Raw genomic sequence first — 26,035 nt, 5'->3', positions numbered from 1 at the left:
TGGCAGATATGAGTATAGGAGTGGTTGTGGAGTACTAGAAGCAAAAAAGGTTTGAGATGTATTTTGGAGTTACAGGTTATTTATTGAATTTGTCATGGTTTGGATGAGAGTGCATTGGGAGAGGAGTGACTCCTGGATTTTTGGCTTCAGCAACTGTAGGATAGTATATTGATACCATGCACTGAGATGAAGAGATTTCAACACTAAACTTACACCAAGTCTTTGAAACCAAGAGCAGATTTCAATGAACATGAAACAAACTTTTTTTTTAATAATTGAATTTTATTGAGACATATTCACATACCATGCAGTCATACAAAGTATACAGTCAGTTCATAGTACCATTATATAGTTATGCATTCATCACCAAAATTAATTTTTGAACATTTTCATTACCACACATACAAAAGTAATAAGAATAAAAATTAAAGTGAAAAAGAACAATTATAGTAAAAAAGAACACTGGGTGTTTTTTTTTTTGTTTTTTTGTTTGTTTTTGCCCGTTTTTCTACTCATCCATCCATACACTGGACAAAGTGACAATCACGTTGTCACCCCTCATAAGCTACATCGTTACACAATTGTCTTCAAGGTTCAGGGGTTCTGGGTTGTAGTTTGATAGTTTCAGGTATTTACTGCTAGCTATTCCAAGTCATTAGAACCTAAAAAGGGTTATCTATATTGTGCATAAGAGTGCCCACCAGTGTGACCTTTCGGCTCCTTTTGGAATCTCTCAGCCACTAAAATTTATTTCATTTCATTTCACATTCCCCTTTTGGTCAAGAAGATGTAGAACAAACTTGTATAACAATCAGAGTTGTTGTCATATTGGAATACGTTGAAAGAGTAGTATGGAGTGATCACTTCTCAGCTATCTATGCTTTATGTGTGGCCTATCCTGACCCCTTGGAGAACGACTTTATACAGAAACTAAATTTTTTTTTTTTTTGGAAAATCACATATGGCATTTGTACAGGGGAGTTCTGGGGGCTGAAAGAGCAAGAACTTATTTATTTAGATATTGGGAAGAATATAGCAAAGACGCAGAATACACGGACTGCTTATATATGTATCTCAACATACTGTTTATTAAAGAGAATAAATTGGCGGAAACTGACCTTCAGTATGGCTGTAGTGGTATAGATAAGAATGAACAACTTATGGAAATAGGAGAATTAGCATTGGATATGTGGAGGAAATTGATGGTTGAACCACTTCAGCCCACCCTTATTCAAATGTTGCTCTGAAAAATCAAAAATGATTGTGGTGGAGAAGACCCAAACCAGAAAGTAATAATCCATGGGGTTATTAATTCCTTTGTTGATGTTGAACAGTATAAGAAAAAATCCCCCTTAAATTTTTCTCAGGAAATCCTTGAGTTTCCCTTTCCAACTGAAAGAGTATTACAAACAAGAGGCCTTAAATGTATTACAAGAATCAAACTGCTCACAGTATATGGAAAAAGTTCTAGGTAGGTTAAAAGTTGATGAAATTAGATGTTGAAAATATATCTCAAGTTCATATACTAAAGTGATTTATGAATGTCAGCAAAGAATGGTAGCAGACTGCTGATAATTCTTACACAGAGAATGTCATAATAATCATTTGGCATGAGAAAAAAATGACATAGCAGATATATATGTCTTACTTCACATTGTGTCCATTAGTTTACCTCAAATGATTCAGTAGCTGCAAAATCATATCCATATGAGGGCCATAGAGCAACCAGTAATCTTACTCAGGAAAACATGCCAACACTATTGAGTCAGTTTTGGAAGTACATGGTAAATTTGTTCAACTTACCAACACTATTTTGAATGGTGATCAGCACTTTATGAGTGCATTGAAGAGGGCCCTTAGGTTAGTAGTAAATTACAGAGAATACAAGTCTGTTTGCAAAGCCCCTGAACTGCTTGCTAAGTGCTGTGAGAACTTACTAAGGAAATCAACAAAAGATGACTGACGATGAAGTAGAAGACAAAACTCATGAGCTTCGTTACTGTTTTCAAGTGTATTATTTGATGATAAGGACTTTTTCAAAAGTTCTATTCAAGAATGCTGGCAAAATGTGTTTTAATTTGCTACAGTAGCCAAAATGCAATATACCAGAAATGGGTTGGCTTTTACAATGGTGATTTATTAACTTACAAGTTTACAGTTCTGACACTGTGAAAACGTCTAAATCAGGACACCAACAGGACAATACCTGTCTGAAGAAAGACTGGCTCCGGGACTCCTCTGTCACATGGGAAGGCACATGATGGCGTTTGCTGGTCTCTCTCTTCTCTTTTCAGGCTTTGTTGCTTTTGAGCTTCTTATGTCCATGGGTCTCTCTCTCTCAGCTTCTCTGTCGTTTCTCTGTCTTCTGTCTCTTTCAGCTTCTGTGGCTTTTTTCTGTCAGCTTCTCTGAATTTTTTCTCTTACAGAGGACTCCAGTAAGAAGATTAAGACCCACCTGGGGCACTGAAATAACCTAATCAAAAGGTCCCACGTACAGTAGGTTTACAGCCACAGGAATAGATTAGCTTTAAGAACATGATTTTTCTGGGGTCCATACAGCTTCCAAACCATCACAAAAAGTTTAATTCATGGGTTATCGATGAATGGATTATGAAGAAGTAAAGAAGCTATGATCAGTAAATAAAAGCAAGCTTATAGTCATGAGTTTACTAGCAAGCTGCATCAGATGTATACAGATATGAGTGTCAGTGTTGATCGCAACAGTAATTTTAACAGTTTTATCAAAAACCAAGGCACAATAATAAATTTGGGAATTAGTTTTCAAATATACGTTCTACAGGCTGGTGTAGGCCTCTTACGCAAGTGGACAAATGTTTGAATTATTTTTTAGCCAGCATTTCAGTGGAAGGGAACTTAAATGGTTACATTATCTTAGTACAATGAAGTAAAATTATACTATTTGGGCAAACAAACCATATATAGCCATGGTCACAGCATAAAAATGGCATCTCTTCTTGCCTTTAACAACAGTGGAACTGTCAGCTATAAAGAGCTTCAAGACAGCATCCAGATGAATGAAAAGGAACTGACAAAAACAAATCGTTACTTGATGTAAAAATGATTAACCATGATTCAGAAAAGAAGACATAGATACAGAATCTTAATTTTCATTAAATATGGACTTCATCCATAAAAGAACAAAATTTAAAATTACAGCATCAATGCAGAATGACATGCCACAGGAAGTGGAGCAGACTAGAAGTGCTGTAGATGAGGACTGCAAAGTAACTCCAAGCTGCTATAGTTCATATCATCAAAGCACAAAAAGTGCTTTGGTGTAATGCCCTTATTTAAGAGGTGATTTGCCAGTCAAGAGCTAGGTTTAAACCAAGTTAAGAAGTGTATTAAAGTTCTGATACACAAACAGTACATTCAACACAGCCAAGCATCAGCAGATGAATACAGTTACGTAGCGAAATGTTGCTGTCCTCCAAGTGTGAGTAAGAAGATCACTGCTATCAATGCTTAGTGTGCTCCTGTGGGAAGAAGCAGGCCTGTGACTCCATAATTTGGTTATTTGGTGGCCCCTGTTTTTCTGCTGTTCACTGTTACCAGTACCGCATCATGAGCACCAAAGAAAATGCCTATAGTTAATTGCAAGCTCATGTCATGACATTTCTTTACACTGTTAAAAGAATGAAGTTTTGCTGAAATATGGAAGTTTTGTTGGATACCATCCTTTTTCTCTTCCCTCATTGTTGATAGTTATTGTATTTGTGTGTTGGTGTATCTTAAAGGATGTAAGACGAAAAACCTAAATATTGTAATATGACAGATTAATAATTGTATTTACATTAAAATGACAAACCTGATATTGCTGCTTATAAAATTAAAAAAATAGAGAAAACAGTATATGAGGGTGTCTAGTAGAGAAATAGGTTTGAACACTGTCTCTAATGCCTTATCTAGAGGGTAACTACAGAGTAGCTTTATTTTTTAGTTTCCCCAAATTGGGAAAACAATAAATAGATAAGCATATTAAGTGAAAATAAGCATTGAGACTAAAATGAGACAGTAATTATTTTCTGGAAGTGTTGCTCATTTTACTTTTGTCATTGGGTTTTTTGTTTTTGTTATCTTTTCTTTTCTTTTTTTTTTCTTTTTTTTTTTTTTTTTCAGTTGAGTGAATCCAAATCTGATAGCAAGGAAAGATCCAAAAAATCTTCAGTGTCAGATGCTCCAGTTCATATCACTGCAAGCGGTGAACCAGTTCCCATATCTGAAGAATCTGAAGAACTAGATCAGAAGACATTCAGCATTGTAAGTGGTAGATTTTCTGATTATTAGTATTAATTCATGTATCATTTTGTTTAAGTTACAGTCTTTTGGGGCTTGTAATTTAGAAATGCATTTGAATTTGGAATACTGCAGTTCAGACTGATAAAAGTAATAGATTTAAATTTTGAAAAGTCTTAAATTTGAAATAAACTTTAAAAAACACTTCTTAATAAATTAAAGACTTTAAAGAGAGGTTTAGAGAATACTTAAAGTGAACTTATTTTCTCCAGCTTTAGGATCTTAAACTGTTCAATTCCTGAACCTATTATCTATAATGTAGTGCCTCTTATCTATGGTAATGGCCTAGGTTCTCCCACGCATACCCGGCCCCCAGTCTTTCACAGACCAGTAATTTTATAAAATACAATAAAAACAAAAAGTGAAATGAGATTGGTAAGAACTTTTTTTGGACCTTGAACTAGGAAACAAATAATTACAAGTAGCAACTGAAGGGAAAGTTGGTAATCTGATAGTAAATGCATCATATTTATATGCCATTATAGTATACACAAATATATAAAATACATATTCATGTAGGAATATTTCCTCTTGGGATTTCTTAGAGTTTGAATCTTTTACACTAGTTAAGGCAATTAAAACACTATAGTCACTTGTTAGACTTAGTTGTAATCCTAGGTCAGTTCAATAAATGGTATCTTATCAAATGCTTTTGTTAAAAGATGGAACATTTCACTTTCTAAAGTTATGTTTGTGTTTGATCCACATTCTAGATATCCAGCTCTCCCTTTTGTCCTTCTTTTCCTCCTCTTTTCCACATAACTAGAGAATTTCTTGTTGATTGATGAATTCATTTATTTATTGTTACTGATTCCATGACAGCTTCTTTAAACATTTTTCATGCTTTTTAGTTCCTCCCACAATTTTCTTGTCCTTGTCACTTTTGGCCATTGACATCTTCCAGTTTCTCTGGAAATATTAGGGACATTCAAAATAAGCTTTTACTGCTTCTGTTTTCCATTTTATTTAATTAAGCATATATCTGTCTCTAGCTTTTTATCTCTTTTCCAGATTCACTTTCTAAGATACCTTATCTCCTTTTTAAGGCTCCCTTTCTACTTGTGGCCTGGATCTTAATCCAGCATCTTTATCCATTTTCTGTTGATGTTTACCCTCTCTGTTTTAAGTGAGAGAGATGATGGTGTGCCTTGCTTTTTTTTAAGTGAAAACATTGAACTCTTGACCTGCTTCCTCTGGTCTAGCTGCTTCATTACTGAGTTAGGACAGTCTGCACTTTTTGCCTCTTTACTTTGCTTGCATTTCCTCCTAAGCCTTCTGACTTGCTCATATAACAGCTGAAATGGAAAACTTCCTACTGTGCTCAGTGCATGAATTTCCCCTCTGTTAACCTTTAAAACTGATCTTAAAAACCACTTTTGTATTATGGAGAGGAATTATGGGATAGTTTAAACATGGGTTCTGGAGCCAGACTTTCTGGGCTTACATGAATGATTAGAATTTCACCACTATGTAAGGAATTCATTTCATTTAGGAATATCTCTGATAATTAAATTGTCTAGTTTTCATTCTCCTTTGACATCTTTGCTTTATTTGATACCGCCTGATTTTCCTTCTGTCTCACTGATTTATCTTTCCAAATAGCAGTGTAATTTAGCAGTTAAGAAAGATCATAGGGTTTGAGGTCAGTTTGACTTGGGTGTGATTCCTGTCACTTCCTACTAAGTTTCAATTTCTTCTGTCAAATAGGTTAAGTAGTACTTCAAAGCCTTTTGTCAGGATCAGATGAAGTGCATTTAAAGCAAAACACAGCCTCTGGCATCTACTAAGTGCTTTCAGTATTGGTTATCATATCTCAAAACCCAACCTCCATCCTTGATTGTAACATAGATTTTAGTCATTATTAATTCCTCTCTTTGTCTGCCACAGCCATCTTTCCTGGATTATTTCAATAGCCTCATAGCTGTCCTCACTTCTTCCACCCTCCCATCCCACCCTCTACTGTGCTGTGGAGAATAAAGTCCCCTCCTGTCACTTGTCTGCTTAAAACCCTTGAATGGTTTTATATCTCATTCAGAATAAAAGTCGTAACAGTGGCCTAAAAAGTATAGAATCTGTTTTACTCCCATCGTCTCCTGTCATATTTCCTGTCACTCACTTGGTTTCAGCCACTCTGGCCCCCTTTAAACATGTCAAACATGTTCAGGACATTTGCACTTGCTCTTCCCTGTGCTTGGAATAACTTACTCATTTTCTTTGGGTATCTGTTTTAACATCATCCTTCTGTAAAGTCTTAGATAAAATAGAAAGCCCCTGCTCTTTCTTGCTTTATTTTTCTTCATCACAGTTACCACTATTGAACATAAAATATGTTTCTTATTTGTTGGCTATCGTCTTCTCCTAGAGTGCAGGTTACATGAAGACATCTCACTTTACTGGTTCTAGAACCATGTGTAGAATATGATAGCTGCTGAGCTTACGTCTGTTGAATAAATCGTTTTCTAGCAGAATGTAAGCTACCAAAATTGAGCAAGAAATAGGAAACAGAACAAATGAATATTGCAGAAAATTAGAAAGGAAATTGTTTTCCCTTCTTTAAAAAAAAGACATCAGGCCTGACTGAATGAACTGTAAAGAACAATGTTATTTAAATTATTCCTAAAAAAGATGAAAAGCTAACTAATTACTTTGGACAAATAGATAAATGAAACAATATATCACTCAGAAACAAATCCACATATATATAGACAATTTGTAGTCATAATGGCCCCACAGAGCAGTGGTAAAAGGGTTTCTTTTTTAAGTAAATGATTTTAAACTAAGTAATATATTGTCTGGTATTGACCTATTCTTACATGCCTGGAAAAAAAAACATTATTAAATTTAAATTTGTTTTGCCTTTTTAGTAACATCTTTATTCTAGTTTTGGTATAAGGTCATAGTTTTATTATATGAGTGTACTTCAGCTGAGTTATGTAATTTTTGTTACATCATCCTTTCATTCACATGCCAGCGATATTTAGGCCAAGGGAAGGTTTGATCTTTATTAACCATCCCTCATTCCCCCAAACCCAAAAATATGATAATAGCAAGTCATCATTAGCCACTTTGCTTTGTCCCAAAGGTTTAGAAGAGTAGATAACTTATACATCTAGCTATATGGATTTTGATTGCTTTGCCAGTATATTTTATTACATAAAGATCCTAACTTTAAAATTTTAATTTTATTTATTTTGCATTTTACTCTATATTGTAGTGAACATAAACCAGGACATGTTATATTCTGAAATATTTTACTATAGTTCATATTCTGTGTTTAAAACTGCTTACAGTGATATGCTACAGTTTAAAAAACAACCATTTCTGCAGAAGCTAAATAAAATCTAAAGCTTTTACTTAAGTTAACATAAAGACTGATTTAAATAATGGAAAGCCTTGCTTTTCTGAAGAAAATATGGAGAAAAGAATTTGTATTTAAAAACTGTGAGGAAAGATTTAATGCTTAGTTTGGCATCAAACAATTCTGTATTTACTCATGCAGATACCATAGAAAGAGGTAGATTTGTTGAATTCAGGTTTTTAATATGTGTATTTTATGTTCTGATTTCCCCATTTTAAAGTGTAAAGAAAGAATGAGGCCTGTCAAAGCAGCTTTGAAGCAGCTTGATAGGCCTGAGAAAGGCCTTTCAGAAAGAGAACAACTCGAGCATACTAGACAATGTTTAATAAAAATCGGAGATCATATCACAGAATGCCTGAAAGAGTATACGAATCCTGAACAAATCAAGCAGTGGAGAAAGTAAGTGATGTACTTTTTAGGAACTGTTAAATTTATAATGATGTAACTAGTTGTTCCTTGTATTTCAGTTTAATTTTCTTCTTCTGAAGTTTAAGTAACAAAAAGAATTGTTTCAAGAGGTAATCTGAAGATGATTGTTTTCATTTTTTCCCTTTAACTTTACAGCTTTTTTATTCATGAATGATTGCTTCATTTATACGTCATCATAAATCACAGGTGACATTTCTACCTTTAAATAAGAATTATGAAAGCTGTTTCATTAAAACTTGGATTATATTTTATTTTAAAAAGTCATTGCCATTCACCAAGTGTTTCTCAGTAATATCTTTAGAAATTGGTGCACCAGAATATATTTATTTGTTCCGTGAATTTAGTAAATTCATTTTCTGTGTATGTGTATAAACCCTTGTAAAAATTAATATCCTTAAGTAAGGTGCAGACTTCTGTTTTCCCTCTTCAGAAGCTACAGCAACACAATTGATCTTTTATTATAAATCTGAGCTGCTATGTTATTTTTCAGATTAGCTCACTTAGTGATTACCCAGAACCAGATCAGTGTTGGGCCAGACTTACTAGATAAATTAGAACAAAAAGAAAATGGGCGTGTACCATCATTGATACGAGTTTATTAGTCTACTGACTTCTTCGTTACATGCAAGGCAGGTATACAGCAAAGCAAATGAAGTAAAATAGTTCTGGAGAACTGATAATGATTATAGTTAAAAAAAAGAAAAAGAAAAATCCTGTCCTTTCTCCTTCATTCTTAAGCTCAACCAAGATACATTTGAGAGAGAGGGGTTAAATTGATCAGATCACTAGGCTTTTGTACACAAATATAAACCGGGCTTGTCATATTTAGAGAAACAAACCATGCATGGACAGTAAGTAACGGCCTAAAATCGTGTGCTTATAATACCATGGAATGATCAGTGAATTTGTCATCAGGACATGTGCTCAGTTTTTGGTCATTTTTGGCTTTCTTGTTTAGCTTGAATAGTTACTAATCTCTCTCTGCCCCAGTGTTCTCACCAGCAAAATTATGTTATCTGTCCTTCAAGTCCTTTGTAAACTGTAAGGTAGTACATATTTTCACTTATTTAATGATAAATTTGATTATGAGGAATGAGAGGCGATAATCCCAAAGTACCATTCTCAGTCTGGTTTAATCTTTTATTTATGGAGGGGAATATACTGGAGCTTTCATGCTTTCCTTTAATACCATAAAACAAAATTATCCCATGCTTCTCTTATAATCCCCAAAGTACAGAACCATAACACAGCAATACAATTCAATCATATGTATTAGGCCTAAATAAGAATCTAGCTTAATTCTTTCCATCTTTTTATATTCAAGATCCAAAGGTAAATTTTTGTCAGTGGATCTCAAACATATTCTGGATTGTTGCTTGTCTGTAATAAAATTAAGAAAGTAAGGACAATGTGGAGAATGTCCTAAATTTTAAGGATTATATTAAAATTCTTACCTACATTTTAGTGTAAAAATGCTTGGATTCTGTCTGTCTTTTACATTTTACTGGGCTGTGGAATTCAGATGTCTTGCAACTCCTTATTTAAATAATGCCTTTTGCCTAGACTTGGTTATTATTTTTGGAGGGCCACTGATACAGAGGGAAAAAATTGTCACATATTAGTTTTTTAAAAACCTTATAATTAGGATTTACGTTTTTGTGTTTGTGAAGAGGCAAAGTGTCTATCTACTTTCTAAACTAGAAATAAGGAACATTTTACTGAAACTACATAGCAACTAATAGAAATAGATATTATTTCAGATTCGATTTGTTAAGGAAAAAAAAATACTCTGGAAGAAGAGAGGTCAGTAGCTAGCAGACTTATCTTTACTCTGTTTAGTTTTCATCTACTTTGACTTCATATTCATATTCCTTGGTGTGCTCATTTCTGCTGGCCTTGACTCTAATTATACTAGATTCCCTTAAAGAGGAAGAGAGAACATAGCTACATGTGATGATTCTGCAAAATGAAAGAAGATAGAACCTGATCCATAATTATAGAGTCATTGACATTAAGCAGAGTTTTTACAGTAACTGTAATTACTTACATTATTTATTCATTTGTTTCTATATATAGTGACCATATTTCTTAAAAACAAATTAAATGAAGTACTAGTTTTTATTTAAAGATTACTTATCAAGTGATGACCATAATTATAGAATGTATATCTGTATTTCATTTGTATACCCAAGTATTTTCATATGCCTCATTCTAACATCCTTTTAACAACAGTTTTAGAAAGTTTGAATAGTTTCTATTACTTCCATTTTACAGAAGAAAAAAATTTATTCAGATTAAGAACTTTGGAGAGCTGGTCAAGGGTACGGCAAAGGAGGCATTTGTTGTGCAAAATTTAAGGAGGTATTTACTAAGTTTTGTGCATGTGTCAGTGCCAGTCCCAGCTCTGGTGCTTTGTTCAAGATCAGAAAGTTGAGCAAGTGATGATAGTTAGATTTTTCTAAGAAAAAAAAAATGTATTTTTAAAAGAACTTAATTATGAACAAAGGGGCAGTTTATTGATTTCCTTTTACTCTTCTGAGTTAACTGTAGAATGCTGACATGTTAGAAATAGTTTAGATAGATTTAAAGGCAAGATGAATTTTCTGAGCCCCTGGATTTCAGCTAGTTAGCATTCAGTTAATTTTCTCAATTTAGTTGGCTTTTCAGTTTTATTTTAAATTTCATTTCAAGGTAAAGATCGTACCTGTAATATACACTATAGAATTTAAAACATACAAGGACCTTATATATTTGTTTCTTCTGGTGACCACTATCCCAACACAGGATTCCTGGCAATTGAAAGATATGCTGATTCTTTTTGTCTTTTGTTAGCTACTATATAGTAAAACAAAATTAAAGCAAGAAGACACTTATTTATCTTTGCTGCTACTTCAACTGTTTTGCATGGTAATAGGACCCAGTGAACATTACAGGCGTCATTTTAATTTTTTAAATTGGTCTTTTCATTTAAGAAACAGTTCTTCAGAAAGTTAAACAGAATTACCATATGACCTGGCGATTTCGCTTCTAGGTCTGTTCCCAAAAGCAGGTATTCTGATAGACATTTGAACACCAATGTTGGTAGTAGCATTATTCACAATAGCCAAAAGTTGGAAGCAACCAAAATGTCCATCAACAGATGAAATTTTATCAATTTATGTATCAAAATGTGAAATATACATACAATGGAATATTATTGAGCCACAAAAAATGAAATTCTGATGCATGCTACAGTAAGGATAACCCTTGAAGACATTATTTTGAGTGAAATAAGACAGACACAAAGGGACAGATGTATAACTTACGAAATCACTAGAATATGCAAATTCACAGCAACAGAAAGTAGATTACAGATTACCAGGAGCAGGGGAGGGAAAAGGGGGAATCAGTGCCTAATTGGTACAGAGTTTCTGTTTGGAGTGATGCCGTTTTGGTAGTGGATGGTGATTATGGTAGCACCACACTGAGAATGTAATTAATACCACTGAACTTTATGTTTGGTAATGGTTAAAATGGGAAGTTCACCAAAATTAAAAAAAAATAGTTTAACAATAAAAAATTTTTTAAAAAAGTTTGAGAATAAAGTGTAAATACATGAAACCATATTACTATTACTTCAGTGATGACAAGTAGAATTCAGGTGTCACTGATTTTCTCAGTGGCTGCTGAGAAAGCTATGTTAAAAAGGATTCAGAGGATGTATCTGAATTTATTTTGGAAGAGTACTATGACTAATTACTAATAATGCCTGTCTTGCAATGGAAAGATAGGTCTAGAGACACTGTACTGTCCCCAGTTTATAGTGTCTGGTCATATTACTCTCTTGACTGTGCCATCACAATTACAAAATGGCAGTTGCTTTTTGTGTGTGTGTGTGTGTGTGTCTTAATTTTATTTTATTTTGAAATAAATTCAGAGTTATAGGAACAGTTGCAAAAACAATACAAACCCCATACACAGAACTCCAGCATACCCTGACCCCCCTCCCCTGATATCCCAATCCACCAACTTTAACATGCTGTCACACCGGTATTTCTTTCCCTCCCTCCCTCCCTATCTATCATCCATCATCTTTTGCTCTGTCTTCTGAATGTATGAGAGCTAGCTGCACCCATCCTTGAACAAACACTATAATTCACATATACAATTCCCATGAACAAGAACATTCTTTTATGCAATCCCATTAAATGCAGCTAAGAAGTACTAGAGATTCAACATTGATACAAAGCATACATTATATATTTCCTTTTTTTTTCCCCCTATGTCTCAACTGTGTCCCTTTGAGCCTCCTGTCCTCCATCCTCAGAACCCATCCAGGGTCATCCTTGGCATTCAGTTGTCATCTATTTAGACTGTCCTTTTTTTCTCTCTCTCTCAATTGTGAAAACATATATACAGCCTAAATCTTTCCATTCTACCCTTTCCCTAGCATTCCATTAGTGGGATTAATCACATTTAGAATGTTGTAATGCTGTCTCTTTCCCAACATCCATTACTAGAAATTTCCCTTCACCTTAAACAGCAAGCCTACACTCATTTCTTAACTCCCCATTGCCCCTTCCCCCATTTCTCTTAACCCATACTCTACTTTTCATCTCTATGGTCATATTCTCTGATAATTTCTTTGTGTTTACTGTGGGGCTTAAAATTAAACTCTTAAATCCATAACAGTCTTGTTTTTCTTTGATACCAACTTAACTTCAGTAGGGCACATAAACTATGCTCCTATACTCCTCCATTCCCCCACCTTTATATAGTTCTTGTCAAAAATTACATATTTTACATTGAGTTCAAAACCACTGATTTGTCATTAGAGTTTGTGTATCTTATATCATGTAGGAAGTAAATAATGGAGTTACAATTCACAAATTATTGACTTCTGTTTGTATTCCATTGTGGTCAGAGAATGTGCTTTGAATATATCCAATCTTTTTTTTTTTTTTTTTTTTTTTAATTTATTGAGGCTTATTTTATTGTTTTATGTCCCAGCATATTAGTCCATTCTGGAGAAAGATCCATGATCACTAGAGAAAAATGAGTGTCTTGGTAATTTGGGATGTAAGGTTCTATATATGTCTGTTAAAATTCTCTATGTCTCTTTCTCCTTTCTTTGTTTCTGTGTCGGTAGGGCTTCCTTTAGTATCTGAAGTAGGGCAGGTCTTTTATTAGCAGAATCTCTCCGCATTTGTTTGTGAAAAATTTAAGCTCTCCCTCAAATTTGAAGGAGAGTTTTGCTGGATAAAGTATTCTTGGTTGGAAATTTTTCTCTCTCAGAATTTTAAATATGTCATGCCACTGCCTTCTTGCCTCCATGGTGGCCGCTGAGTAATCATAACTTAGTCTTATGTTGTTTCCTTTGTATGTGGTGAGTTGCTTTTCTCTTGCTGCTTTCAGAACTTGCTCCTTCTCTTCAGTATTTGACAGTCTGATCAGAATATGTGTTGGAGTGGGTTTATTTGGATTTATTCTATTTGGAGTTCGCTGGGCATTTATGCTTTGTGTGTTTATATTGTGTAGAAGGTTTGGGAAGTTTTCCCCAGCAATTTCTTTGAATACTCTTTCTAGACCTTTACCCTTCTCTTCCCCTTCTGGGACACCAATGAGTCTTAAGTTTGGAAGTTTTATTTTATCTATCATATCCCTGAGATCCATTTCGATTTTTTCAATTTTTTTCTCCATTCCTTCTTTTGTTCTTTCATTTTCTGTTCTGTGGACTTCTAGGACACTGAGTCGTTGTTCAGCTTCCTCTAGTCTTGTATTGTGAGTATCCAGAGTATTTTTAATTTAGCCAAGTTTCTTTTATTTCCATAAGATCTTCTATTTTTTTATTTACTTTTGTAATGTCTTCTTTATGCTCTTCTAGGGTCTTCTTTATGTCCCTTATATCCTGGGCCATGGTCCTCTTGATGTCCTTCATATCCTTTGCCATGTTTTCATTCCTCGATTGTAGTTCTTTGATTAACTGTGCCAAGTACTGTGTGTTGTCTGATATTTTGATTTGGGTCTTTGGGATTGTGTTCTCCATATCATCTGGTTTTATCATATGCTTTAAGATTTTCTGTTGTTTTTGGCCTCTTGGCATTTGCTTTCCTTGATAGGGTTCTTTCAAGTTGTAAAAAAAAAAAAAAAATACCAATCTAATTTTTCAGAAATACGAGTTGGTGGCGTACACTTTCTCTAACCAGCAGATGGTGTCTGCAAGTCACCTATACCCCTCAAGCCAGTTATCAACTTTGTTCTTGTGGTGTGTGGGGAAATGATTCTTGTGGGGTTGAGTTGATGAACTCAATTTGGGTGTGTTGCTGAAGTCGTCCGCCTTGAACGTGGGGCGTGTGTCCAGGTGGCTAGGGAGGCAGGGCAGCTTTAATATTCAAACCTCCCAGGTGTTCCCAGAGATTCAAAGCTGTTGCAAGAGTCTAAGCCTTCATTTCAATTCTGCCTCCGATCCTCTCTGACGCTGACCCACAGACCACTGGCATTGACATAGTGTCCCTGGGTTTTCTGAGCAGGCCCCCCTTCTCAGCTGTGATCTTCCAGGACCTCTGCTGAGGGAAGGCTATATGCTACGTCACAAGTGCGCGCCGTCCCTCAAGGAAAGCCCCGGGCCGCTGGGCCGTGCAGGGATGCTCTCAGCCTGATGCAAAGATGGCTGAACGGGGCATCTCCACCCCTCCCCTCTCCTTGCACAGTTCCTCCTTCCCAGCTCCGGGACAGCTGGTGCTGCTCTGGGCTGTGGGCACGGCCCCGGGCAGGAGTGTCTCCAGCCCACCGGGGAGTTGCTGCAAGCAGCGGGGTTTCTTTCTCCTTCTGGCTCTGCCCTTTGCTCCTCTGGCCTTGAGGGAATCTGCAGCAGGCTATCCTCCATGCCAGACACTGGGAGGCCGGCTCAGACTGCTGCTGCCATGCTTTACTGCACGATTTTCACCATCGCAAATGCAGCCGCTCCTGGGTTTTTCTCTTTTTAATTTTTTAAAGAACCAGTCCATCTCCAAATGCCAACCCCCGGCTTCCCCACACTGCAGCGTGGCCGTGGGTCTTTCAGCTGGCTTACTCACTCATTTCAGAATGCAGACTCCCGTTTTCACCAAGTGTACGGCCCCTGTGGTTCTAGCAGACCTTGTCTAGCTGGTGCATCGCTGAAACCAGTATTCTGGGTCACCTTCTGGTTTTTATCTAGTGTTTTTCACGGAGGTGTTATTTTGCCCTGTCTCCCCTAGCCGCCATCTTAGGTTCTCCAGCAGTTGCTTTTTAATGTCTTATTTAGGATGCTTATTTCACAAACTTAATCCATCTGATCGTACTTCTACTCAAACTAGTAACATATCTTGTTGCTTGTGTGCATAATTGTGCTCACAGTGATATGAGTCCCTTCCTGATTTATTAGTTTAATTTACACCTCTTTGATTCATTTCAAATTAGGATTAATTACTTTTTATCCTAAAGTTTATAAAATGAAGGGATTTGGAAGAGAAGTAAAACTTAGTAACAGATTCATTTGAACCTTATCCAAATGTGAAGTTTTGGTAAATACTAGGTATAATCTCCTTAGACTTTGTTCCACAGAGGGCTTTGTATATGTGTATTTCTGTCTAGAGGGAAGGGGTACCATAAAACAATCAAATATTTTCCACCAGACTAATTTACCTTTTCTTCTTTTAGAAACCTGTGGATTTTTGTATCTAAATTTACTGAGTTTGATGCAAGAAAATTACACAAATTATATAAGCATGCTATTAAAAAACGGCAGGAATCTCAGGTAAATTATTGCATCGTATTTTTCCTCTGAATGCTTTAGAACTAGGAGATAGTCTCCATTATGGAATAATTTAATTACTAGAAGAGGCAAATAGAAAATCACCAGTACAGTACCATAATGGTAATTGTTGCAGACAGGATCCACTGAGGGAAACTAAAATTAGCAGGGGAAAAAAATTGGTATAGTCCAAAAGTATCTCCCCCAAGATGTTTATTAAATACGAAGAGAAAAAAATTTTATAAAGGAAAAACCCAGCTGACACCACCTATTGACCAAGTGATTAAAGTTCATGTCACCAAAATAACCTACTGTCTTCATGAGTTCCCTGATATAATGCACTGAGAAAATATCTCACTTCGGTGATAGTCTTGCAAAAACGAGTAACTTCAGTCTAATCAAGATAAAACATCTAACAAACCCAAATTGAGGGACAGTCTCCAAAATAATTATCTAGTGCTTTTTAGAAGTGTCAAGATCATGGAAGGAAAGACTAAGGAACTCAGTGTCATAGATTGGAGAAAACTAAGGAGGCATGACAATTAAGTGTAATATGGGGTTTCATGTTGGATCCTGAAACAGAAAAAAGATATTGGTGGAACATAGGAAATCTGAAAGAAATCTGTAGTTCAGTTAATAGTATTTGCACCTGTGTTAATTACTTGGTTTTGTAATTATGCAACATCCTTATGCTATGGTTGTGTAAGATACTAACCGTAGAAGCTGGGTGAAGGATATATGGGAACTCTGTTATTATTTTTGCAGCTTTTCTGTATGTCTAAAATTATTTCAAAATATAAAAAAAAATTTAAGCCATGGGATAAATAGTTGGGGCTTAGGGAAAAAGAGATCTGTTAATGTTACATTTGTACATTGTAATACCTTGTGTGAGGACTTCTTTCACTATCAGGAATTTCTTTTTAAGGATTTAATTTTCTGTTTTGTAAGAGTATTTGAAGCCACTTATAAAAGATTCTCACATGTGTGCATTTATTTTAGCAAAACAGTGACCAGAACAGCAACTTGAATACCCATGTTATTAGAAATCCAGGTCAGTAAGCCTCACTATCATTATTTTGAAGAATAAATTTAAATTTTTTCTTGTAAATTATAAATTAAAAAAGTTCTTAAGTTATTTTTATTTAAAAGTACTTTTATATCAAGAATATAGTGGGATTCTAATATATTTCTACATTATTATATAAAATCTGTATCTTAATAATCCTTTTTAGCTTTTTGTAAACTTTTCTGTAAATGATGCAGCTTTTTGCTGATTTATAGGAATTTGGGGCACATTCTTAAGTGAGAATATATTCTTTTATGTTATTTAGAATAACCCTTTCTAAACAAGAATCACAAAAGTAGAACCAATCTGTCTGAGAAGGGGAAGGGCTCCATATTTTTCAACTGTTACTTTTTACATTTCAGAAACAACCTTTTTAAGTGTTAGTACTGCTATAAACTATTTCTAGCTGCTCTAACTGCCTGTCTTTGGGGATTGGATCTTGTTTTGGCAGGAGTTGAAACTGGAATTCTTGTTAATAAGGCAACAAAGTAAATTTTTGTTTACCACATATTTTTTAAGTTATTAACAAAAGTTGGACTTGTTTTTTTTTTCCCTAACAGATGTGGAAAGATTAAAAGAGAATACAAATCACGATGATAGTAGCAGGGACAGTTATTCATCTGATAGACACTTATCTCAGTATTTTGATCATCATAAAGACCGACATCAGGGAGATTCTTACAAAAAGAGTGATTCCAGGAAGAGACCCTATTCTTCATTTAGTAATGGTAAAGATCATCGTGATTGGGATCACTACAAGCAAGACAGCAGGTAAACTTGATGGTCACTTTTGAAATTTTGCTTACACTTGTCCTTCTCCTTTTGACTTTATTTGTTGCATTTGACCTGTTAGCCAATTCAGTCTTCTATGAAAAAAAATCTCATGTAAGAAAGAATGGTATTTGTTTTTAATTAAGAAAAATCGACATGTACTTCTTTTGTTAATTATTAAGAACTTAATTTTTCTATAAAATCCTTCTTTGAATAAAAATGTAATATCAGAATAAACAATAAGATGAAAGTCATTGTAGGGAATTAGGGAATTCATTCTTGTTTGGGAGAATATTGGCTCAAATATGCTTCAAATTATATTAGGGTTAAAAGAGCCTGAAGGAATATGATTAAAATTTGGTGGGGGAATTCTGCATTCCATGTTTTCTTAAAAACTCACATGGGGAAGATAATTTATGTGAATATACCTCATTGAGGTTAAATTTAATCTCAGCAATCTGAATTGAAGCCTTTAAGCAGTAAGCAATCTGAAAATAATAACTTCATTTTATGAAATTACTTGTAAAGGAGTATTTTTTATTAGTTAATGATGGTTTCTACAAGCAAACTCAAAACTGAGAATAAAAGAAAAGGTTGGAAAAAAAAAAAAGATCTTACTTTATACTTTACTTGTGCTCAGTGCAATAATTTATTATCCCTGGGAAATGCTGCCACACTATGAACACATTAATTGTAGAACAGCTCTTAAAGTTAAATTATGTTTAGTGTATTTTATTTGAGAAGACAAGCATTTTAGAGATTAGTTTCCATTACACTGACAGATTACTTACTTTACAGCAAACTGCCATATTTGTGTGGAGTATATTTCTTAATGATTCACGTGTCAAGTCTTATTAACCGGTAACACTGAGGAAATTTCAAATAAGCAACATCAACCAATGAAAGTTCTCCTTTACAAATTATTTCATAGATGGAATTCTAGAGGTTTTTTGTTTTTTTCTTGCTCACAGGCTCATAAAGGGTCTTGATTTCAAGGGTATTCTGGATAATTCTGATTCTCAATTCTAACCTTGAGATAATTAAGATGGATTAATACAAATTATGCATAAAATAAAAAGTAGCAACTTCTCTAAAATGGGCTTGTGAAATTAGATGCTATCTGAGATGCTCCGTATGGCATTTAGTTTTATGAATTGAATAATTTTTCCCAAGGCATCTAACGAAATTGTGAAGTAATTTTTAAGCTGATACATGACGTTTTGTAATGAAACACTGAGCAAGAAGGCGGTTTTTAAGTATTTTTGTGTTTTATTTTTTAGTAAGTTTTTTTTTTTTTTGGAAGCATTTTAATTTGCTTTATTAATTTGACTAAAATTCCCTATTTCTCTTTTATTAGATATTACAGTGATAGAGAGAAACACAGAAAACTGGATGATCACAGGAGTAGAGAACACAGGTCAAATTTGGAAGGAAGTTTAAAAGATAGATCTCATTCTGATCATCGTTTTCATTCAGATCATCGGTTACATTCAGACCACCGATCAAGTTCTGAATATACACACCATAAATCTTCCAGGGATTATAGGTATCATTCAGATTGGCAAATGGACCACAGAGCTTCCAGTAGTGGCCCTAGGTCACCACTAGATCAGAGGTCTCCTTATGGCTCCAGATCTCCATTTGAACACTCAATTGAACACAAAAGTACACCTGAGCATACCTGGAGTAGTCGGAAAACATAACAAAAACTGATACTTTGTCTTTCTTGGACTTTTCTTTTAGCCATATATCATAAACCAACACAGTAATTGCCTTACATGACTTGAAAGATATAAAACAGATCTTCTATCAGTAGCAGTATTGTTACTTCTTTCCAGGATGCAAGGTCTATTATCCCAACAGAAGAGAAAATATTTTTATATTTAAGGATTATGCTGCACTGTACTACAAATGTTGTAGTACATTTTTGTTGTTGTTTTTGTTTTTTTAAAGAAATGGAAAATGTTTACTATTACAGGGACCTCAACACTGCCCTCCCATATAGGCTGGATAAAACTGTTTTTAAGTCAGTGATTTTAGACTGACATCCATTTAAATTATGTTTGTATATGAACTTTACGCTCTGACCTGTGATCATGTTTCAGGAAGGAATGAAAGAGAGTTCTTTTCTTAATAAAGAAAAAACACTCAAGGACTTTGTTCACTTTCCAAAGCTACTTGTTTACATTGTACACTGCGACCACCTTGCCGCTTTTCATCACAAGCTTGAATATTTAAATTCTGTACTTAGATCTGTAAAATAGCCAGAAATTTCCTGTTTGTGATCTATTATTTTACCTTTTTTTTACAAAAGAAAATGGCTGTAAATTATTGTAAATGGATTAAATGAGCTTTCCTTAACTTCCCTCCCCTTCTCAGGCTTTTTTTGACTGTTCCTTTCCCTACCAACTCAGGCCTTCTTATCATAAAAAAAAAAGCAGTGTAATAACACTTTTTAATGATTTGTCTTGATGGAATCATTGTTTAGAATGTAAAGAAAATGGGGAAAGGGTCCCCTGAATTCCTTTAGTTCTCTTTTTATATTGAATATTTTATTAGATACATGTTGTTTGCCCCCCACCCCCCTTTTTTTTCTTTTTTTAGTCAATATTGTGTTTGTAGTAACATGATGAGATGATATGTAAAATCTAAACTGCATGCTCTGGAAACATTTTTTTTTTCAGATGCATTTGGTTTAAAAGGGTAGGTGTATGAACACTTTCAGAATCCAAAATGGCCAAAAGTTATTGTAAATCCATTTGTTTTCCCTTTTCATGTGGGCAATAATGTCATATGTGCTATGCAGCCAGGTTAACATTTTAGATAAACTTGATTGACTTTTAATATAAACTGTTATAATGCACACCAATTGTATATAAAAACCTTATATATGACAAATTAAATTTAAAAAAGGATATGTGGGCTCCTGTAATTTTCTGCTGCATTTTTATCCCCTCGAGCACTTAATTTTTTTTTTAATAACATTTAGCTGCCAGAAAAAGGATATTTTGGTAAGCAGTTGAATATTTGGTAATGTATAACACTACAGCTGAATCTATTTTAAAGATTATATGAATCTTGCCATGAAATAACAGTTCATAGAAAAATCTTTGGACTCTTCTGGCTTCCTGCAAATATTATTTTTAAATGCCTTATATTTATTCACAGATTTTTATTTTGTTATATTTGGTGGAAATTTTCGAATCATTTGGAATACATTCTTGGACGTATGCTGTGATGTAACAAATAGGAGTGTGTGTGAATATATTTCTGTACTTGTCCCTCTTACCAGTTGCAGGAGCAATCTACAGAAACTTACCTGTAGGTATAATGTATTTTTAATATTTTCCTCTTACTAATTAGATCCAAAATTTATACAATGTGCTAAACAAAGCTTTACTTACTCTTTTTTAAAGCAGTGATCCCTCTTTTAAATACAGTTGCTCTGAAGAAAGATGAATTGTTTCTTTCTTGGTACATGAGATAATGTGAGGGATAACTCAGTTTTTAAACATCTAATTTATAATTAAATATAAAAGTGAAGAAACAACCTAGCACTGGTGCACATTTTTTAAGCTTTTTCACCTTTCTCCACATTTAGTATAAATAATAATTTTATTAAACAAGATAACATTTGACTAAAAGTATAATAGTTAATGAATTCATAATAATAACAATAAACGACCAGGGTTGACATTATTTTTAACTGATCAACATGTAGCTAGAGCATTTGCATTAACTGCTATTGTGCAAATTTCGTAGGAGAACCCATATTGCATCTTTTTGAAACAATGGAATGGACTCTTACTTTCTTTACAGTACTACATTTAGTTGTATATTTCAGTCAACTAATTAGCTGAGTTGAATGGAAAATCTAAAACTGTAACATTAATTGTTGGAAAATATGTTCGTTATTTGTAAGTCAGTAGTTATGTAAAAGAACAAGCCATAAATTTATTGACACAATATTAGGACATAGCTGTAATAAGGAACATTCTTTAAAAATATGCCTTTTTATTTTTGTCTTTAACATGCTCGTTCTGCTTCACTACTTTTATCCATTTATGCTTATTTTTTCAAGGATGGGAGATTATTCATAGTACTGTAACAGTTAACCCTCCACTTTAATACACAATAAATGATTCTTACTAAAAATAATGGCCTGTTTGCTTATAAAGAAAATATACTGTTTAGGTTATGTTAGGAAATAGTTTTCAGACTGGAAAACTGGAGTTTGAATGTTATGTTAATTAGGTTCAGAGTGGGCGGTTTAGTAAAATGACAGCCTTTACAATTGGGTACAAAGTAATAGATTACATGTATGATAATTTCCCTTTTGTAATCTGCGTAGTTTAATAAGGTGTGCTGATTTTATGCAGATTTTCATTCATTTTCATGAGACTTAGCAAGAACATACACTAGGGGTAAATGGCATGATTCTTCTCTGTACCACATTACTCTGTTTTTACTAGAAAGTGGTCTTTGGACTATAAATAATACCTGTGTACTCCATAACTATGACAAATGTTTTTAAAAAGGGAAAGGGGGATGTGCAAAAGCAACTATTCCTTATATATGGATTTTTTAAGACTTCATGCTCCATCTGAAACTTAACAGGAGCTAGTAAATGTAGCTTAATGTTGAAATTCTGCATAGTTTATTTCTTAGCATAAAAAGTATTAAGTTTTTCTGAATTGGTATATTTAAGTATGTTAATATAGATGCTTCTATCAAACAATAGATTGCTTAAATTTAAGACTTAAAAATGGAAATTAAATTATTACATATTAAAGCAGGTATACAAAATTTGTGAAGGGTAGAATTATGTTAAAAGGGAAGCAGCTAAAGAACATTGCAAAAGCAAAATTACCTTGAGACAAAATGTCACAACTGTTAATTTCCTCAGCTATCCAATTTTAGGTCTTTGGAAGAAAATAAGTCATTTAAAATTATATTTTCTCCTGGCAATGACTAGTAAGTGCTTTTTTGCAATGCTTTATGCTAATTTTTGTGAGGAGGAATTATATTGATTTTATTACAGGAAATCTTGGGGTTCTTTATTATATAGAAAGATGTGGGGATAGGAAATTTTAATTTTAACTATGAAGCTAAAGAGATTATTCAGGAAAGTAAGATTAAAGAAAACACTTTTCAGATTTTGCAAAATGCATATATAAGTTCTCCAGTGGGGTTTTCTATGCCTGGTTTTCTACCCTAAAAGACCATTGACCACTTTGCCCTTTAGTTTTAAAAAGTTTCCAAACCTTTATTTGAAACAGGATTGGTAGTTCAAGCTCTTAGCTGAGCAAAATGCTTTTAATCCCATATTCTACCCTACATTTGCATCTTGATCCAAATATTAGACTGATGAGGTGTAAACCGGCTCCAAAAAAAATCATAATGATCCTATTAAATGAGCCAAGGATATTAGTTGTATTGATACAAGTTATCTGGCAGAAAATATGGGTTATGTTGTAATTTCATTATAGTACGCTACTATAAATTACGTTTCCAAATCTGTAGACTAAATTGTGGAATTGAGCTATTTGTTGTTTTTTCCTGTTTACTTTTCAAATCTGCTTTGTCTGTGGTGCTCTGCAGTTTCACTATGTTGAATCTAGGTGTGGCTTTGTTTTTTAATTTTATTTGATCAGGTCTTGCCTTTTATCCATTCTTAGTATTTTCTGGAACTTCTTTGTTGTTGCTGTATATGACTTGTTTTCTGTCCTATGTCTCAGTAGCTTAGCTGTTTTTCCTTCTCTTTCCATTTCTGTGCTGAATAATCTTCAGCAACAACCAGTCCCCTAAACTCAGGATATCCAATAGGAGTCTAATCTTAAAATATGCAAAACCAAACTTAACTTTTCAATATACCAATAATATTAAAAAGAAAACTAACTCCCATTGTTTCATAGTTTTGAATAAATGGATGAAATCAAGATCCTCAGCTCTTTGTCTGACTTAACCTTTTCCCCCTAGCTGTTTGTTTGCTTCACTCACATTACCCCTGTTGCTGTTCTTAGAATACAGCCGAGAAAACTGGATTTTTGCACTGTTTTTCTCTACCAAGATTGCTTTATCCCTGATTTATGCAGAGCTTGTTCCCTCACTTAATTCAAGTGTCACCTCAAATGTCGTCTCAGGGCACCATATTAGCACACACCCTCATTTTTATATATCTGTTATCTTGCTTTCCTTTTAGCACTTAACCCTACTTGACCTTATATAGTTATTTTGTTCATCGTTGACTGCCTCCTCACTAGAATGTAAATTCCATTAAGGAATTTTGCTTACTGCTGTATCCACAGCACCTAAAACTGTGTCACTTATTAATTGTATTTTCTTTATTTTGGTGTCTTTTCCAGAAATGCTATGCCCTGTAAAGGGCCAACATTACAAAATTCTTTGTTTTGCCGTTGTTACCTGTTATCTTGGAGTTTTTAACCCTGACTAATAATCACCCAAGGCACTTTAGATCTATAGAAGGACTAGGTCTCTATTAGGAATTAAAATCAGCAGAGAAAGGCCCCAGTAATGTTTTTTTTTAATTATTTGTTTGACTTGGATGATTAATGCAAAGGTTAATTCCACCATTACATATAATACACTTACATATAATTGAAGAGGAACTGGTTTCTATAAGTTATTGCTACTTAGACAATGTAAATATACCTTGCAAAGAGCTATGCAAAAACATGGTATGTAATAGGAGTATATGAAACTTGTTGATTTGTCTCATCCTTTGAAAGGAAACATTTTTAGGTAGCATAATACACTATCTTTTCAAAAAAGGAAAGAAAAGAACTTTTAGAGACTAATGCAAGAGAAATATATTGCATTTCCAATGTTTTATATGTGTACTAGCAAAAAATCCCGTCGACGGGACCTAATATTTTTTTTCCTTTAAAAATTTTAAGATGTGTTACATAAGTCAAATTCATCCTTTTTAAGGTGTACGGATTGATAAATTTTGACAAATTATACAGTTGTGTAATCACCAACATATTTAAAATATAGAACATTTCTATCACCCCAAAGTTCCCTTTTACCCCTTTACGTAAATCCCGTAATCCCTATTATCAGCCCCTAGCAATGTCTGATTTCTCCCTGTCATTCTTCCTTTTCCAGAATGTCATATAAATAGATTAACTGCAGTAGCCCTTTGAGCCTGGCTTCTTTCACTTTACATAACACTTTGGAGACTCATCCATGTTTTGCACTTACCAGTAGTTAATATTTCTTTGATATGGTTATACTACAATTTGTTTATCCGTTCACCATTTGGATAGGTATTTGGATTGTTTCAAGTCCTATGGCTATCATGAATAAAGGTGCTATAAATATTTCATGTACAGGTCTCTGTGCATGGAATGTTTTAATTTTTCTTGGGTTAATATCTTGGAGTTGTATTGCTGGTAAGTGGATGTACCATTTTACATTCCTGCCAGCTAGATGTGAGAGTTCTTACACTGTATGCTTGCAAGCACTTTGTATTGTCGGTTTTGTTGTTTATTTTTGTTTTTTGTTTGTTTTTTTTAACCATTCTAATAGGTGTATAGTGGTATCTCGTGATTTTAATTTACATTTCCCTAATGACTAATGATATTCAATGTATTTTCATGTGTATTTGCCATCCTTATATCTTCTTTGGTGAACTCCCTGTTCAGATGTTCTTAATTTTTTTTTTTTTTAATTGAACTGTTTTCTTCAATTGTGAGAATTTTTAAAAATATATTTTGGATACAAATCCTGTACCACATAAACTTTGCAAATATTATCTACCGGTTTAGGGCTTGTCTTTAAATTTTCTTAGTGCCTTTTGAAATGCAGCTTTAAATTTTTGATTAAGTCCAGTTTATCAGTTTTTTTCTCTTACAGTTCCTCCTTATGTAGAAATCTTTGCCTAACCTGAGGTCACAAAGATTTTTCTCCAAATTTTCTTTTAAAAGTATTAAACTTTTAGGAATTGCATTTAGATCTATGATCCATTTTCAGTTAATCTTTGTATATGAGGGATCAAAGTGAGTTTTTGATTTTTTGTTTGTTTGTTTTCTTTTGCATATGGATATCCAATTGTTCCAGCACTGTTTGTTGAAAAGACTGTCCTTTTTCCACTGAATCTCTATTGCACCTTTATTGATTTACTCCTGATTATTTCATGTTTTTATGCTATGTAAATGATTTGTTTATTTTTTTAAATAATTTTTTTATTTGACCTTGTTATATTGTGACCTTGCCTCACTCACTAATTAGTTCTAATAGCTTTATTCCAGATTCTTTGAGATTTTCTACATAGATGATCATGTCTTCCATGGGGGAAAAAAAGTTTTGTTTGTTCGTT

The 26,035-nt window shown here is 33.9% G+C and overlaps 1 protein-coding gene and 1 pseudogene across 2 annotated transcripts in view; both read left to right on the top strand.

The window, feature by feature from the left end:
• CHD1 (chromodomain helicase DNA binding protein 1) overlaps positions 1 to 25,308 on the top strand; it is an 80,306-nt gene extending 54,998 nt beyond the window's left edge. For both annotated transcript variants that reach the window (XM_037802157.1, XM_037802158.1), the window contains 6 exons: positions 4,141 to 4,281; positions 7,896 to 8,074; positions 15,764 to 15,860; positions 16,857 to 16,908; positions 17,484 to 17,694; positions 19,052 to 25,308. In XM_037802157.1, the coding sequence (XP_037658085.1) occupies positions 4,141 to 4,281; positions 7,896 to 8,074; positions 15,764 to 15,860; positions 16,857 to 16,908; positions 17,484 to 17,694; positions 19,052 to 19,397 (1,026 nt within the window). In that variant the 3' untranslated portion in view covers positions 19,398 to 25,308. The remainder of the gene's footprint in view (positions 1 to 4,140; positions 4,282 to 7,895; positions 8,075 to 15,763; positions 15,861 to 16,856; positions 16,909 to 17,483; positions 17,695 to 19,051) is intronic.
• Positions 211 to 4,055, top strand: LOC119508524 (annotated as a pseudogene).
• Positions 25,309 to 26,035: the final 727 nt, after the last annotated feature.

The sequence above is a fragment of the Choloepus didactylus genome, chromosome 13 (assembly GCF_015220235.1).
Source record: "Choloepus didactylus isolate mChoDid1 chromosome 13, mChoDid1.pri, whole genome shotgun sequence".
Lineage (NCBI taxonomy): Eukaryota > Metazoa > Chordata > Mammalia > Pilosa > Megalonychidae > Choloepus > Choloepus didactylus.
Note: the sequence above shows the minus strand (reverse complement) of the source record. Positions and strands in the feature narration are given on the sequence as shown.